The 13,615-nt window shown below is 48.5% G+C and overlaps 1 protein-coding gene across 1 annotated transcript in view; it reads left to right on the forward strand.

Moving 5' to 3' along the window:
- Nucleotides 1–13,615, forward strand: part of VPS8 (VPS8 subunit of CORVET complex) — a 72,593-nt gene that overhangs the window by 34,173 nt on the left and 24,805 nt on the right. The window contains exons 28-34 of the mRNA XM_071566916.1: nucleotides 1,813–1,932; nucleotides 3,097–3,153; nucleotides 3,498–3,580; nucleotides 4,858–4,942; nucleotides 5,941–6,039; nucleotides 9,388–9,477; nucleotides 10,172–10,218. Of these exons, the coding sequence (XP_071423017.1) occupies nucleotides 1,813–1,932; nucleotides 3,097–3,153; nucleotides 3,498–3,580; nucleotides 4,858–4,942; nucleotides 5,941–6,039; nucleotides 9,388–9,477; nucleotides 10,172–10,218 (581 nt within the window). The remainder of the gene's footprint in view (nucleotides 1–1,812; nucleotides 1,933–3,096; nucleotides 3,154–3,497; nucleotides 3,581–4,857; nucleotides 4,943–5,940; nucleotides 6,040–9,387; nucleotides 9,478–10,171; nucleotides 10,219–13,615) is intronic.

Genomic DNA, 13,615 nt, shown 5'->3' on the forward strand with positions numbered 1-13,615 from the left:
AGCCCTGCTGTGCCATGTCCTGAGCTGCTGGGGGTGTGCTCTGTGCCCCCAGCCCTGCTCTGCTCTGCCCCCCAGAGCTGCTGGGGGTGTGCTCTGTGCCACCAGCCCTGCTGTGCCATGTCCTGAGCTGCTGGGGGTGTGCTCTGTGCCACCAGCCCTGCTGTGCCATGTCCTGAGCTGCTGGGGGTGTGCTCTGTGCCCCCAGCCCTGCCCTGTGCTCCAGCGTGGCAGGAGTGCAGCACCACAGAAGCAGCCTTGCTCCTGGAGGGCAGAGTGGTGCTGCAGCACTGCACCTTCAGGCAAACAGTTCAGTGTTGTCAGACCTGTCAGTCCCTTGGTCTGGAGTCTGCTCTCCTTTTGGATAAAAAAATCTTGGAAGTTGTAATTTAAATTTGTCACTGGCAAAAAAACCTACCTAGGCAATAGCTGCACTTCTGAAGCAGGTTGGTCAGCAGAGACATTCTACTAATACTGATCTAAGCTTTGCTAAATAATTTGTATTTTAGCAAGTCCACGTGGCTGGGCTGCAGCCTCTGAGGTTGTTCTGTTTCAGGGTAAAGTATTTTCCCCTTTACATGGGCTGATGAGGACCCAGTTTGTGAAAAACAAATCTAAAATGAATCAAATACTCCACTGGTTTTAGTGAGTCATTTTTGTGCTGTTAGGTAATGCTGGTCTGACTAGGCTCTTGTATGAAATGGCCTTTTTAAACAGAAAAAGAAGCTTGAAAAAGAATTACTGCATTAGCTGGTGTTTTAATCAGAGCTCTGCTTCATTCTTCAAGTGTGTCTGACCTGCCTTCCTCTGCTTGTGTCACATAACCATGAGCATCTCGTGGGCATCTGGTACTCTGTGTCACTTCAGGAAATCAGTTGAATTCCCCCAGCTCTGACTGACTGAGGGTATGAACTGGGAGCTGCTCCATGTCTGGGCTTTGCTAGAGCAATTCTGGGATTTCAGCTGACAGAGTCATTCAGGTGGTGGATCTCCTCCCAGCTAAACCCACTGCTCTTGGAGGGGACTCTCCAAACAGGGGCATTTCACTTTCCCTTAGTGTTTAGGATTTTTCAGAAGTCTGAGACACCAAGTCAGGACACATCATGCTCATTTTTCATTTGCCAGACAGATGACAAGCACTTCTCAGGTTTCAAATTCCCTTTGTAGTGACTCTTAGATTGCCTTTTACTGTAATTTCAAGTCAGCACGACCACAAGTTTCTCAAAATATTGGTAGACTAACAGAGAACTTAATGTGGAAAAAGCTTTTCCCCAAACCTACAGTTGTTTCTTAGTCATTACAGCACTTCTCTGCATACCACAATAGAAGTGGTGAGTGCCTGGGGCTTGAAGTGAAATACATTTTTTTCTCCTATAATAATTATATTTTTAACGTGAGTAACAATATTTCTGTGTTCAGAAGCTCTGTTACATGTCCAGTGATCAGCACAGGCTGCAGAGATGGAGATAAGTGTGGGTTTGGAGCCACCTGAAAAACGGGAACACACAAGAATTCTTCCCTTCAGTTTGTGGCAGAGAGGTGGGGTCTCTTTAGCTTCAGGACAGAGGTGCTTTAGCGAGGGCACATCCCCTGTCTGTTTTGAGGTGACACAGCTAAATGGCCTGAAAGGTGACATCTGTTTATGCCTTCAGGATGGACTCGCAGCAGGAGATGGTGAGGATGTCTGGGGTAGGAGGAGACACGATGGCTGTACAGGGATTTCTTGTTGCAGAGCCCTGATTGCTTTCCCCAAGGCAGCTGCAGAACCAGTCCCTTGGGGGTTTATTTTTCCCTTTTCTCTCTGGTGCTGCTCAGGTCATGGTGGAGAATTCTGACTTCACACCCTCGCAGGTTGGCTGCCTCTTCACCTTCCTGGCCCGCCAGCTGGCCAAGCCCAACAACACCCTGTTTGTCAACAGGACTCTTTTTGACCAGGCAAGTATCCTGTGTGTGTGTGTGTGAAATTCCCAGCAGGATGCAGCACTGCACAAAGTGTGGCCAGTGCTGAAGATGGAAACATTCCAGAGGAACTGGTGCATTGTGAACTGGTTGCATCTTGCTGGGCCTGTGCTGTGGTTTCACAGGAGCAGAGTAGGAGAGACCATGGAAGCACAGTGTGCTCTGTATTTCTGGCTGGAACGGGGTGGGGGGAGACAGGGTCAGGCCCTAGGAAGGGTTCAAGGCCAGGCTGGATGGGGCTTACAATGACCTGTCACTAAGGTCATTAGTGAATTACTTAGTGACCTTCATTAGTGAATTACTTTTCACTCAGTGGAAAGTATCCTTGCCCATGGCAGGGAGTTGGAATGAGATGGTCTTTAAGGTCCCTTACAACTCAAACCATCCTGGGATTCTCTAAAGTGTGTCAACTAAAATGACATTAGTGAGGTCATAGAGCATATTTATGTTTATGTAGCTGGTAATTTTCAGTTTGTGTAGCCACTACCCTTCTCTGCTGTTGGGAGTAGTCTGAGATGCACCAATGCATGCCTGAAGCTTGCATGGGTTAAGTTTATATCCCAGCTGAAGTCCCAGAAATTCATGGAAGTGGGGAGGAAGCTTGATTGGCTACAGCAGTTGTGTTATGATGATAGCATGGATATGTAAATACTAATAAAACACAAATTACAAAATATGTGTCCTTTGTTGTAATTAAAGACCAAAGAACTCTGTGGAGGCTAAATAGATTTAGATTAAACACTCTAATTCCAGATATATTAAATTGTATGAATTGCATGATTTCTGTTTTTCTGGGTGAAATGGCACAGTCCAGGAGAGAAATCAAGGGGGTCAGTGTGGTGGTTCCAGCTGTTTGGTGTGTTGTCCAAGACAGGACCATGGGGTTCCTTGAGCTCTTCTGCATTCCCTGGTTCCCCAAAGTTCCTGGTGCAGAGTCTCAGGTTTCCACCTGGAGTCTTCCAGCCGTCCTTGGTCACTCCAGTGTTCCAGTTTAGTTACCAGCCCAGGCAGGGAGCATGTTCAGGCTGCACCAGTGTCGTGTTTGCTGCTGCCTCTGTTGATGCTCAGGCCCTGCTCTCAGTCTGTGCTCCAGCTGGGCTGCCCAGCCCTGGCTCACCCCCCGTTCTGCCCCTGCTGCAGGTGCTGGAGTTCCTGTGCAGCCCCGACGACGACTCGCGCCACTCCGAGAGGCAGCAGGTAACGCCCTGCAGGGAGCGCTGCCTGGGGCTCCTGTGGGGCAGGACGTGGCCTCGGGGGCCACAAAAACAGCAGCAGAAGGAGCTGGGCACTGCTTGCACAGCAGCAGGGAGGGCTCCTGCCCCGGCGTTCCTGCAAGAGGGCTCTGACAGCGGTGGGAACAGGGACGGGGAGGTTCCTGATAAGCACATGACCTTCATCGTTAATGGGCAATCAATTAAAAGATCAGTAAGATAAGCCCTGTGTTAACACCGAGTGTAATGGAGCAGGAGCAGAGTGCTTCTCATGGCACTGGCTTGTCCAGCTGCTACTGCTCTGTAAATAACTGTCTCCAATCTCTGCAGGTCCTTCTGGAGCTGCTCCAGGCAGGAGGGATAGTGCAGTTCGAAGAGAGTCGCCTTATCCAAATGGCAGAGAAAGCTGAGTTGTAAGTTGCTGCACACAGCATATAAATGCTGCCTTTAGGTGTGGTGTGGTATTTAAATACTGCCTTTAAATCTCCTCCACAGCTTCCCCCCCCACCCCCATTCCTTGTTCCTACTTTGCAGCTGTGTTTGGGATGATTTTCCCTGTGCATTCACATTCACGTGCTTCATTGGAGATGGTCACGCTTAGTCCCAGTGTTTCTGTCTTTCCTGGGTGTTCTTACAGAAATCATTGTTGAGAAAGGAGTGGGTAGAGCTGTGGAAACCCTTCAGGAGAAGCCCTGTGGGAGTGATGAGTGTTGGCATTTGCTGTCCTGGAGCCCAGGCTTTGTTCAGAGGTGCAGCTGTAACTTGGAACGCTCCATTGCTGGCAGATGGAGATGACTCGTGGGGTGAGACCCACAGGTAGATTGGAAAGCACGATGGGGTTTCTAGCCACCCCCATGCTACTTGTTTTAGAAGTGAGTAGGAGACACAAAAACTGTCCTGAAAGGCTAAAAATTTCCAGCATCTCCTTTAGATGCTTTATGATTCCAGAAAGAGTCAGTTGTGCCTGAGCAGAGCCAGCCAGGGAGGGCATCTCCAGCCAAGTGGTGAGTGTGGATGTTACATGAATGAATCCACTGTGCTCCAGAGGGTGGCATGCAGTGGGGTCTGCCATGCCTGTTGTCCTCTGTGTCCTAAAAGGAGTGACTCAATCAAATTTTGCAGACTCAATAAATACATTTTTTCTGCTTGCTTCAGAGAATTTGACAGCCAGGCCCCATAGCTCATCCACTTCCATCAGAGCTAAAAGAGCTGTAGTGTAATATTATTTATCAGGCTCTTAGTTTGTTTTGCCTCAGTTACATGTGTTTTTAGTCTCAAAATGTTGAAGGTGTTTGTTAAAATTTGAAGGTAGGAAGATGTGTTATGACACACTGTTGAATCACGTTCAGTGAGTTTCTTCAAATGAGTTCTGTGGCTTGGCCTGCCTTAGAGCAGAGTGTTGTGTGAATAAGGAAGGTCATCTCTGACAGCAGAATCCTGATTTCATTAAGGAGTTTTGTGCTGTGTCCCTCGATAACTCCAGTTTTCCCTGTTTTGTGTGGTAACTTCCCAAAGAGGGAGGTTGATGGGTGGGTTGGCCCAGGGCTGGTACCCCATGGCCCCTGTAAACTGGAGCCCCCAGGCTGTGTCCTGAACACCCCCGTGCCAGGTGCTTCCTTCCCAGTGCTGCTCCTGCTCTGCTGGCTCAGCTGAGTGTGGGTTCCTAACGGGGGAGGCTTTTTCCTTCCAGCTACCAGATCTGTGAGTTCATGTACGAGCGGCAGCTGCGCTACGACAGAATCATCGGCTGTTACCTGCGGGACCCCCTCAGGAAGGTGAGTCATCTGGGGCTCCTGGCCCTTCTCCTTCCTGGCCAGAGTGACTGGGCACAACTGCCCTGCTCTTCTGGCATAATTATCTTAAAAATAGCCTTTACAGTTGAGGTTTCTTAGTTAGTCACAGCTTTTTGTGTCTATGTATTGGAAAGGAGTTTATTGTTTTGTTTTTTCTTTAAAAACCTCAGATTTCTACTTTATTTTTAAATTTAATCAATACTAGTACCTAGATGTGAGTGCAAGTTGGGATTTATTGCAATGTGGCTAACTGCAGTACTTCTTGGTTTCTGCCCTCAGTCCACTCTTTTATCCCCCCTGGACACATCTCTCTGCTCTTACTGTCTTTTCACAATTACCTTCTGCTTGTGCCTCAGTTGCATGTTTACCACAGCTTTGGAGCTGTTCTCTTCCCTACCACCAGGAGAGGTTGGGATGAGAGTGTGGCAAGTGTGACCTCACCAGCTCCTTATAAAACCACGATGCTGAACATTGTGTGGGTGAAGGAATTGGAAGAGAAGGCTGTGACAGTGAGATGGTCAGGAACCATGATCCAGGAGAGCATCTGAGCTGAGGACCGTGTGGGAGGGCCTGGGGCAGGGGCTGATGTCAAAGAGGGATTCAGGAATATGCTGGGAAAACTGACCTCTACTGCCTGGCAGTGTTCTTTTCTCTGCCTGTGCTCCTGGCTAGAGTGTGATGTCCTGTCCCCTTTTCCTGTGAGCAAGTGGGGAGGACATTTCTAATAGTGGAGGAACAATTCTCTTTGACCTCAGTGCTTAACACATTAGCACTGGGTTCCTCTTGGCTCTTTTCCCCTGGCAGTTCTTCAGGAGCTGTTTAGGAACATCTAAGTTTGCCTGCTGATAACTCATCCTGACTCACCAAGAGAGGACTACCCTTGGGCCATCCCAAGGCTGTTAGAAACTGCCTCCCCAAAGCCCAGTGCTGTCAGCAGTGCTGCAGAACATGCTGCAGCATTTATGGCTTATGCCTTGCAGGAGGAAGTTTTCAACTACATTCACAACATCCTGTCCATGCCTGGCTACAGTGCTGAGGAAAAGCAGTCAGTGTGGCAGAAAGCTTTGGACCATATAGAGGTAGGTACAGTGTGTGCAGCACCCACGGGACCTCAGCCCCTGCTCTTGGGTCTGCTGGGTGCCTTTCCATAAGCACAAGTGTCCCAGTGTTGAGTCACAGCTGTTGAGGGAGCTCTGACCGAAGGTTTAGTGCTCTCACACATTGATGTAAGTGCATCCCTTGCATTCAGGCTGGCTCCCCTGGTTTCCTGGTTTCAAGTGCTGCTCTTTGGATAATGGGACCTTAATTGGGGGTGATGGCTCGTGAGTGCTGTGGGGCAGGGAAGAGATCCATTAGCAAGTCATTTATCTCCAGCAGCAGCAAGGTCAGGGCATGGATGTCACTCACCTCAGTCTGTGGTATCCAATTCCTCATCCTGCAGTGACGACGGCAGCCAGCCTTGGCAACCTGGCACTTCCCACCTCTGGGAAGATGGGGTCATGACTTCTCTGTAAGACACAGGCTGCTGCTGGGCTTCTCCAGCTAATAATTTTTCCCAGGTCTTCAATCTCTGTCTGCTTCAGGGGATGGAGATGTGCCTGAAATAAATGTCCACTCTGGATGTGGGGAATCCATAATACTTGTAGGTGGTGTCAGACCCCTCCAGGGTGATCTGGAGATGAGCCAGGAAAATAACTCAGTCTGTAAAACAAGCAATCCTGCACTTGCCCAGGCTCCTCAGCAGGAAATGGCCATGGCATCTGGGTCCTGTGAGGCACACAGAAACCCACGGGGCACATACAGAGTACTCTTGGTTTCTCCCAGCAACTACAAGTAGTGCCTGACTGATGAGGAAAAGGACCAAGAGGGAAAATGATTGAAAAGACAAGAAACAAGGGAATGCTGTGAATCCAGCTGTTCCCACGTGGCTCACTGGGCTCACAGCCACTCCCCAGGAGCACTGTCAGGGCTGGTGGGGATGGCTGTGCTCTGGCTGAGCAGGGCTGGCTCATGGCACCCTTGCCAGGGCAGCTGGGGCTCCATGCCAGCCTTTCCAGGCTGAGCAAACTGCTGTCTGCTTCCTTTTGCTCATGCCCCCCTTGTCTCTGGGTTGGTCTGTGCAGCCCAAGCTGGTTGGCACTATGAGTGGGGCAGCCCCACACTGCAGCCCTTGTGTTGTGTCTGTGTCAAACCCCAGGCAGGTGTCCTTGCTGGGTCTCTGCAGCCTGAGGCCTTTGCAATTGCTGGTCTGTGCTCAGGAGTCTCAGGACGAATCAGAAATGTCCTGGGTTGTCCTTCCTGAGTTTCTCAGTGTGTTGTACCCCTTTGGATAAGCTTGTCATGGGGTAAGGCTGCCAGCTCTTCATGTTGAGTTGTTTGGGTTTGTTTTCTCAGTCTGGAGCCAATTCCTGGTCGTTGTGTGGTGTCAGAAGTGCTCAGTGCCCACCTCCTCAGAGCTGCATCCTTTTCTGAAGTTTGCAAACAACAGAAATTATTCCTCTCCACTTGTCCATGGCCATCCTTAAAACCAGGGTTTCCTGTACTTTCCATGAGTCTGCAGATTACAGCAGCTGCTTTTACCTACACCTTTTGCAGCTTCATCCAAAGAGCTGCTGGGCAGGTGGTCAGTTCTGGAGGTTCCTTTTCTTGGTGCTGTCACTGAGATCAGCTCCCATTTCCTTTTGGCATCTGTTTCCCAGGGTTGGTGAACAATTTCATGTGGCTTAGCAGCTTAGTGGCTGCTATGGGCTTTTGTTCTTTTATATTGTATTAATCCTGCTCTCAGACATTCAGAGGACTTTAAACAGTAAATAACATTCTGCTGGGGTGGAGCTGTGATTTCAGCCCTTTGGACAACTGTCATTTGCTGAGGTATGAACGCAGCAAACCATCTCTCCAGTCCAAACCAGCAGTGTGATGAGGATTTCCTGGTGATTGTGTGACAGAAAGTGGGGTTTGGAGTCGGTGCTACTTTTTATTTTCCCCATCATCCTACACAGCCCTTGATGTTTATCTTGAAAATACACCCTAGGACCTCTCTCTAGTCACAGCAGAGGTCCTTTTCTGTCCTCAGACCCACATGCCTCGTGTCAGCACTGTCCCCTCAAAGGCTAAAAGTGCCATGTTTCCAAACTGTTCAGACCTGGCAGAGGATGCAAACCCAAGCCTTTTGCTTGGGGTTTGGCTCTGAGGGTGGCACTGATGCCCAGGGAGGCTGTGCCATCTCCCTCCAGCCTGGCAGTCCTGCCTTCAGCAGTCCTGGAGACTCCCAGGGAGAGAAATAAATTCAGGCAGACACTGCATCCTGTCTGTGTCCCTCTGCACTGCTGTGGGCCAGGCCTGGACCCTCTGGGTTGCTGGGTCTGTGGGATGAGGGAGTCCTGCTCCTGAGTGCAGGGGAAGCAGAGCTGGGGGCCAAACCCCACTGAGCTGCCTGTGTGCTGGGCAAGCTCAAAGCTGCAAACCTCATCCAATGCATCTCTTCTTTCAAGAGCTCGTGGAAGGGTCACATCATCTTCCTTCCCTTCACCCTTCAGCTGCTGGCACTGCCTGCATTCAGTGACTGCTGCATCTCTCTGCAGACAAGGCCAATGCTAAGGAACTTCTTCAGTTGGGTTTTTTCCAGATGTACGTTTCTGAAATTTTTCTTTTTTTACTTCTGTAGCAGTTGGTTTTGTTCAGCAAAGCAATGTTTTCTCCTTTTTAGGCTCAGCAGGGACTTCTGGGGAGGGTTACCAGGTACACAGTGTTGGTTTGAAGCAGTTACTTCCTGTTATTTTGGAAGTGTGGCTGCATCTGGAAGGGTTAGAAGCAAAAAACTCACGTTCTGGGATGTGTAAACTTGTACGGTGTGAAGTCTTTTAGCTTGAACTTGACAGAAGGCAAACCCATGGGCATTTATCAGATTTATTTTTTTCCTTCAATTACAATTAGGAAATTGTTTAGGGTTTTTTCATGTCTGGATGGATATCAGTCACAGTGAACAGTCATAGGAAACTTGCTTTTAAACCTCTGGTTCAATTCAAGTCTGTTAAATGCTGTTCCATTGGACTGAGGAATTCCCAAGGGTCAGTTGGGTGCTTAATTTCCTCTCTCCTGCTGCTCCAGGAGTGTCCTGTTGGCAGGGGGCAAAGGCAGCTGTCAGAAAACCTGATGAGTTACTCCCTCTCCTTAGGGCCGAGTTGGGGTCTCCTTGATGTGAAGAGTTTTGTGTTCAAGGCTTTTTGGGTAGTAAAATCATCAACTTCCAAAAATGCCTGATCACAAACTACCCCTCCAGCTTCACTCTGTGTGTGATGGTGTTCACTGTTTCACACTTGGGCTGGGTGCAGTTCCACAGGGGTGGGCTCGGTGGCACTGCAGGTTCTCTTGCCTGTGGAATGGAAAGCAGTTGTTAGTGCTGTGTTGTTGCTGTTTCCCTCCCCAAGGAGCTGCTGGTGCTGAGCCCAGGGAAGGCAGCTGAGCTGGCAGCCATCCACTTCAGCGAGCACATCGAGAGCATCATCTCCAACCTGCAGGTGAGGTGCCCACCCCACGGGCCTGGGGCTGCTGGGCAGGGGCTTGGCTTTCTCATGAGAAATCACAGAATGGATTGGGTTGGAAAAGACCTCCAAGATCATCAAGTCCAACCCTTGGTCCAACTCCAGTCCCTTTACCAGATCATGGCACTCAGTGCCACGGCCAAGCTCAGCTGAAAAACCTCCAGGGATGGGGAATCCACCCCCTCTCTGGGCAGCCCATTCCAATGCCTGAGCACTCTCTCTGCAAAGAATTTTCTTCTGATCTCCAACTTCAATTTCCCCTGGCAGAGCTTGAGCCCATCGTGCCCCCTTGTCCTATTGCTGAGTGCCTGGGACTGCTGACATTAGTGCTGCTGTGTCAGAGACAGAAGAAACCTGGGTGGTGGCTACTCAGCAGCAGCAATTGCTACATTTGAACTATTTGGCCTGTTTGTAGAGTTGTGGCCAGAAAAATATGCCATCTGAGAGCTGCTGGTTGCAACTTTTAATTGGAGCTTACATGGCTTACACTCACAGAGCAGAGTTATTGTCAACAAACATCCTCAGGATATTTGTGCAAGACATGGCTAAACCAGCTTCTTCAGCAGGAACCAGCTGTGAACTGTGGGGTTTTTAATGGATATGGTTCAGGAATCACTGCTTTGTAGGCCATTGTTTAAAATGATAATACTCCCCTCTTGTTGTTGTACAGGACAATTTCTTGCTCTTCCAGTTCTTGAGGAGTCTCCTGGATCCAAGGTATGTACAAATTGGGACTGTTCACAAAGCACAGCTTGGAAAAATGGATTAAGATCAGTTCCTTTGAGACAGTGCATCCATAGTCAGCCTAGAGCTAGGATCAGGCTTAGGGAAGGTGACCTGCTCCTCAGACTGCCCCAGGGTGAGAACAGCAGCTCTGAAATAAGTGTTGTGAGGAGTGTCCTGCAGCACAGCCTGTGCCAGCTCCCTGCCTGGCAGGTGCTGTGGCTCCAGGACATCCAGTGTGCCTGCCCCAGGCTGCTGGGAGCTGGGAATGGCTGTTCAGCTGCTCTGGGAGGGCTGGGAAATGGGCACTGAAACTGCCCTTTCCCTTCTCAGAAACACCCCAATGTGACTACTTGACTGAGGTGCCCAAGTTTAACATAAATAGGAAAGCACTTTGGTCTATTGGCATTTTTAATTTCTGTCTTGTTTCAGAACTGCTGCCATATCTCACTGCAAGTTCTTCTTAACTCCTTGCCTGCTCCATCTGCTCCTGTTCTTTCAGTTCCTCAGCACTGAGAGTTCTCCTTCTGGTGACTCAGTTTCAAATGCTACATGACCTTGAGTTTATTTATTTATTTTGCAAGACATTTATATATGCACAGCTCCAGTTGCTTTTGACCAGTTGTTAATGCAACTGAAGGAGGGATCTTGTTTTGTCAATTAGTTACAAATTAATTGTGCTTAATGAGGAGGAGAAGGAGGAAAATGAGGAAAATGTAGTATTATCTAAGTCCAAGTGTTAATGTTTTAGTTCTTGTTGAAGTGGAATACAAAGTATTCTTTGGAAGATAAACCCTGGAATTAATCAATCACTTCTTGGATTTTCTTAGATGTAGATTGATAAACCCCCCACCATGTAGCACCCAAACCCAAAGACATGTTTTGTTATTTCCTGAGTTTTACAGCTGTGTTTGTGTGGAAGGTGTTCATTTCCACAAAGTCAAAATCAGAATTCTGCCAAGAAAATATTGTGGTTGGGTTTTATAGGAAAGAAATTAGATGATTGAGTTAAAAAATGCTTAATAAAAAAAGAAGGAAGCTAAGCAGAGATGAATCCCAGCTGGAAGGTAAGTAGGGCTTTGTTTATGCTGTGCTATCCCTTGCAGCAAGTGAGACCCAGGGAAGGTGGTGATTAACCTGATTCCCATCTTATGCACAGAGTGCCTCCCATGATCTCAGAGTAATGAAAGCATCTAATGTCACTCTGCCATAATTAGGGCTAAGCAGACCCATTTCTCCTGTAGTTCCCCTCTAATCACCAGCAACACGGGGGGTCCAAACCAGCACTGGCTTCCTGTGCCTCATCTCCCCACGGGTCCTGCTTGGCCCTCAGGGCTGCTGTTCCATCAGGTGCATTAGCCCATGTGGCTTGTTGGAGCAACACTCAGGTGCCTGGGTCTGTTCTCAGTGCTGGGGGGTTGTTTTCCTCAAAGACCTGTGGAAAGGAGCTGGACTGGGTCCTGAGGCAGGGAAGGAGGGGAAATCTCACTCTGCAGAAACACCTGCACTTTGTAGTGCATTTGTACACAGAACAGTGATCAGGTTCTGCTGAAAACATCTGTCTCTTCTCAGTCAATCTAAATGTTTATATGCCTTTTTGTTGAGCAAAATTCTTATTAAAATAAAGACTCTTAGAGCAGCAAATGAGCTTTTTAAGGTCTCAAATACGAATGATTGCTTGATCATGTGGGAACAAAACTCGTTGTGCTGGTCTAACTATCCTAGTTGGTGGAATTGCATTAGGGATTAATTTGGCCCATTTAATTTAGCTAGAGATTTATTTTAGAGGAGTGGAAGGGGGGAAGGGAAGAAACAGGGTTAACAGGAATGGCCTGGGGAAATTAAAACCAAATGTCTGTATGTTTGTGGCATAAAGCAGCCCCAGGAAACAGAGAATGTAGTGGGGATTGCTCAGCTCATTAATCACAGCCTTTGCTACATTTCCATTTTAAACTCTTGGGTTTTTTCCTCTAAGAAAGCCCAGCTCAGTGAAGCATGTTTGTGTTTTTGTGTTATACCAACACTATTAACTTGTTTAGCCACACAGTGTTCTGGGTTTATAAATACATTAACAGATACCTCAGCTTTTAGGTGCTGTCACAAGGGCTCTCCTCCTGCCGAGCTGCCTGTGGCACTTGCAAGGCTCCCCTGGGCCAGGTTTTGTGGGAAAACAATCCTTATCTCTTCCTTCTGGGAAGAACGTGGCAGGGGGAGGGGCTTGGGTGCTTCTGTTGGAGATGGACATAAGCCCATGGAGCTGAGCAGGGCCTGCAAGGCTCAGGACTGTTGGGTAGTTTTAGACATTATCAAATCCAGCTTTCTTTGCATTCTCTGCTCTTTGCATTGCTTGATGAAGGAGTTAAGGGAAAGGTCAGCTTGCTCACAAATCATGAATGCTCAGTGCCAGAGTTATTTCCAGACTGGAAGTTTGTTCTAGTCCTATAAATGTATGACTTGCCATTTTTCCTATTTTGGCAGACGAGAGGATTTTAGATAGCAAGTGCTTTATTTTGTTCTAGTCCCAGGAAGAGCAGAACACTCCCTGCCTCCCTCCCAGGCTCTGGGGGAGCCTCCAGGGTGTCTGCTGTGGGAGGAGTGGCTGTGAATGCAGGAGGGCACAATTCAGGGGTCTTGTTTGCTCCTTCCAAACTCCATTCTCTGATGTCAGAACACAGGAGTTTGGACACCAGTTTTTGGATGCTGCTCAGTACCTGGTGAGGCTTTTGTTTCAGACACACCTCACTGACAATGCAGTGACTGCCACTGTGAGCTGCTGTTGGCTTGCTGGGGGCACAGCACTCTCCTGGCCTTTCCTGGATGAAAATATTCCTGTGGTAGCTCCCAGGACACACAGGATCATATTGGGCATCAGACCTTTCCCATCCCATTGCTGCTGGATCAGCACTTCTTCCCTGATGAGGAGCTTCTGTTTGGATAGGTAACAAAACTAAATACATGCCTTGATCCATTTTCTGTCCTCGCAGGACAGAGGCCTCAAGCCCTGTTCCAGACAGGATAAGCTCCTGCTGTTGCTCTGTGTGATGCACCAGGCCTAGAAGTGCCCTGGGGAGTGTGATGTGCAGTGGCAGAGACCTGCTGCTCATGTAGGGGCTGCAGCTGACTCCAGAACAGTATCACCCTTTCCATCCTTGCTCTGAAGTCTCTTGCATCATGCTGCTCTTTTTAAAAACAAGATCAGTACAAAGCAGTCAGGGCAGAGGGACCTGGGCACTGTTCACAGTTCTGTTCTCTCCTTTTTCCCCTCCACATTAGGGGTTTCCTTAATAAGAAGCCCAGGGATTAGAAAATGTGGATATTCCTATCTCAGTGAGGGAATCAAAGGGATGAAACACTCAAATGTGGTAAGGAAATAAAAGAAAAATTTCAGACA

The sequence above is a fragment of the Pithys albifrons genome, chromosome 11 (genome assembly GCF_047495875.1).
Source record: "Pithys albifrons albifrons isolate INPA30051 chromosome 11, PitAlb_v1, whole genome shotgun sequence".
Taxonomy (NCBI): domain Eukaryota; kingdom Metazoa; phylum Chordata; class Aves; order Passeriformes; family Thamnophilidae; genus Pithys; species Pithys albifrons.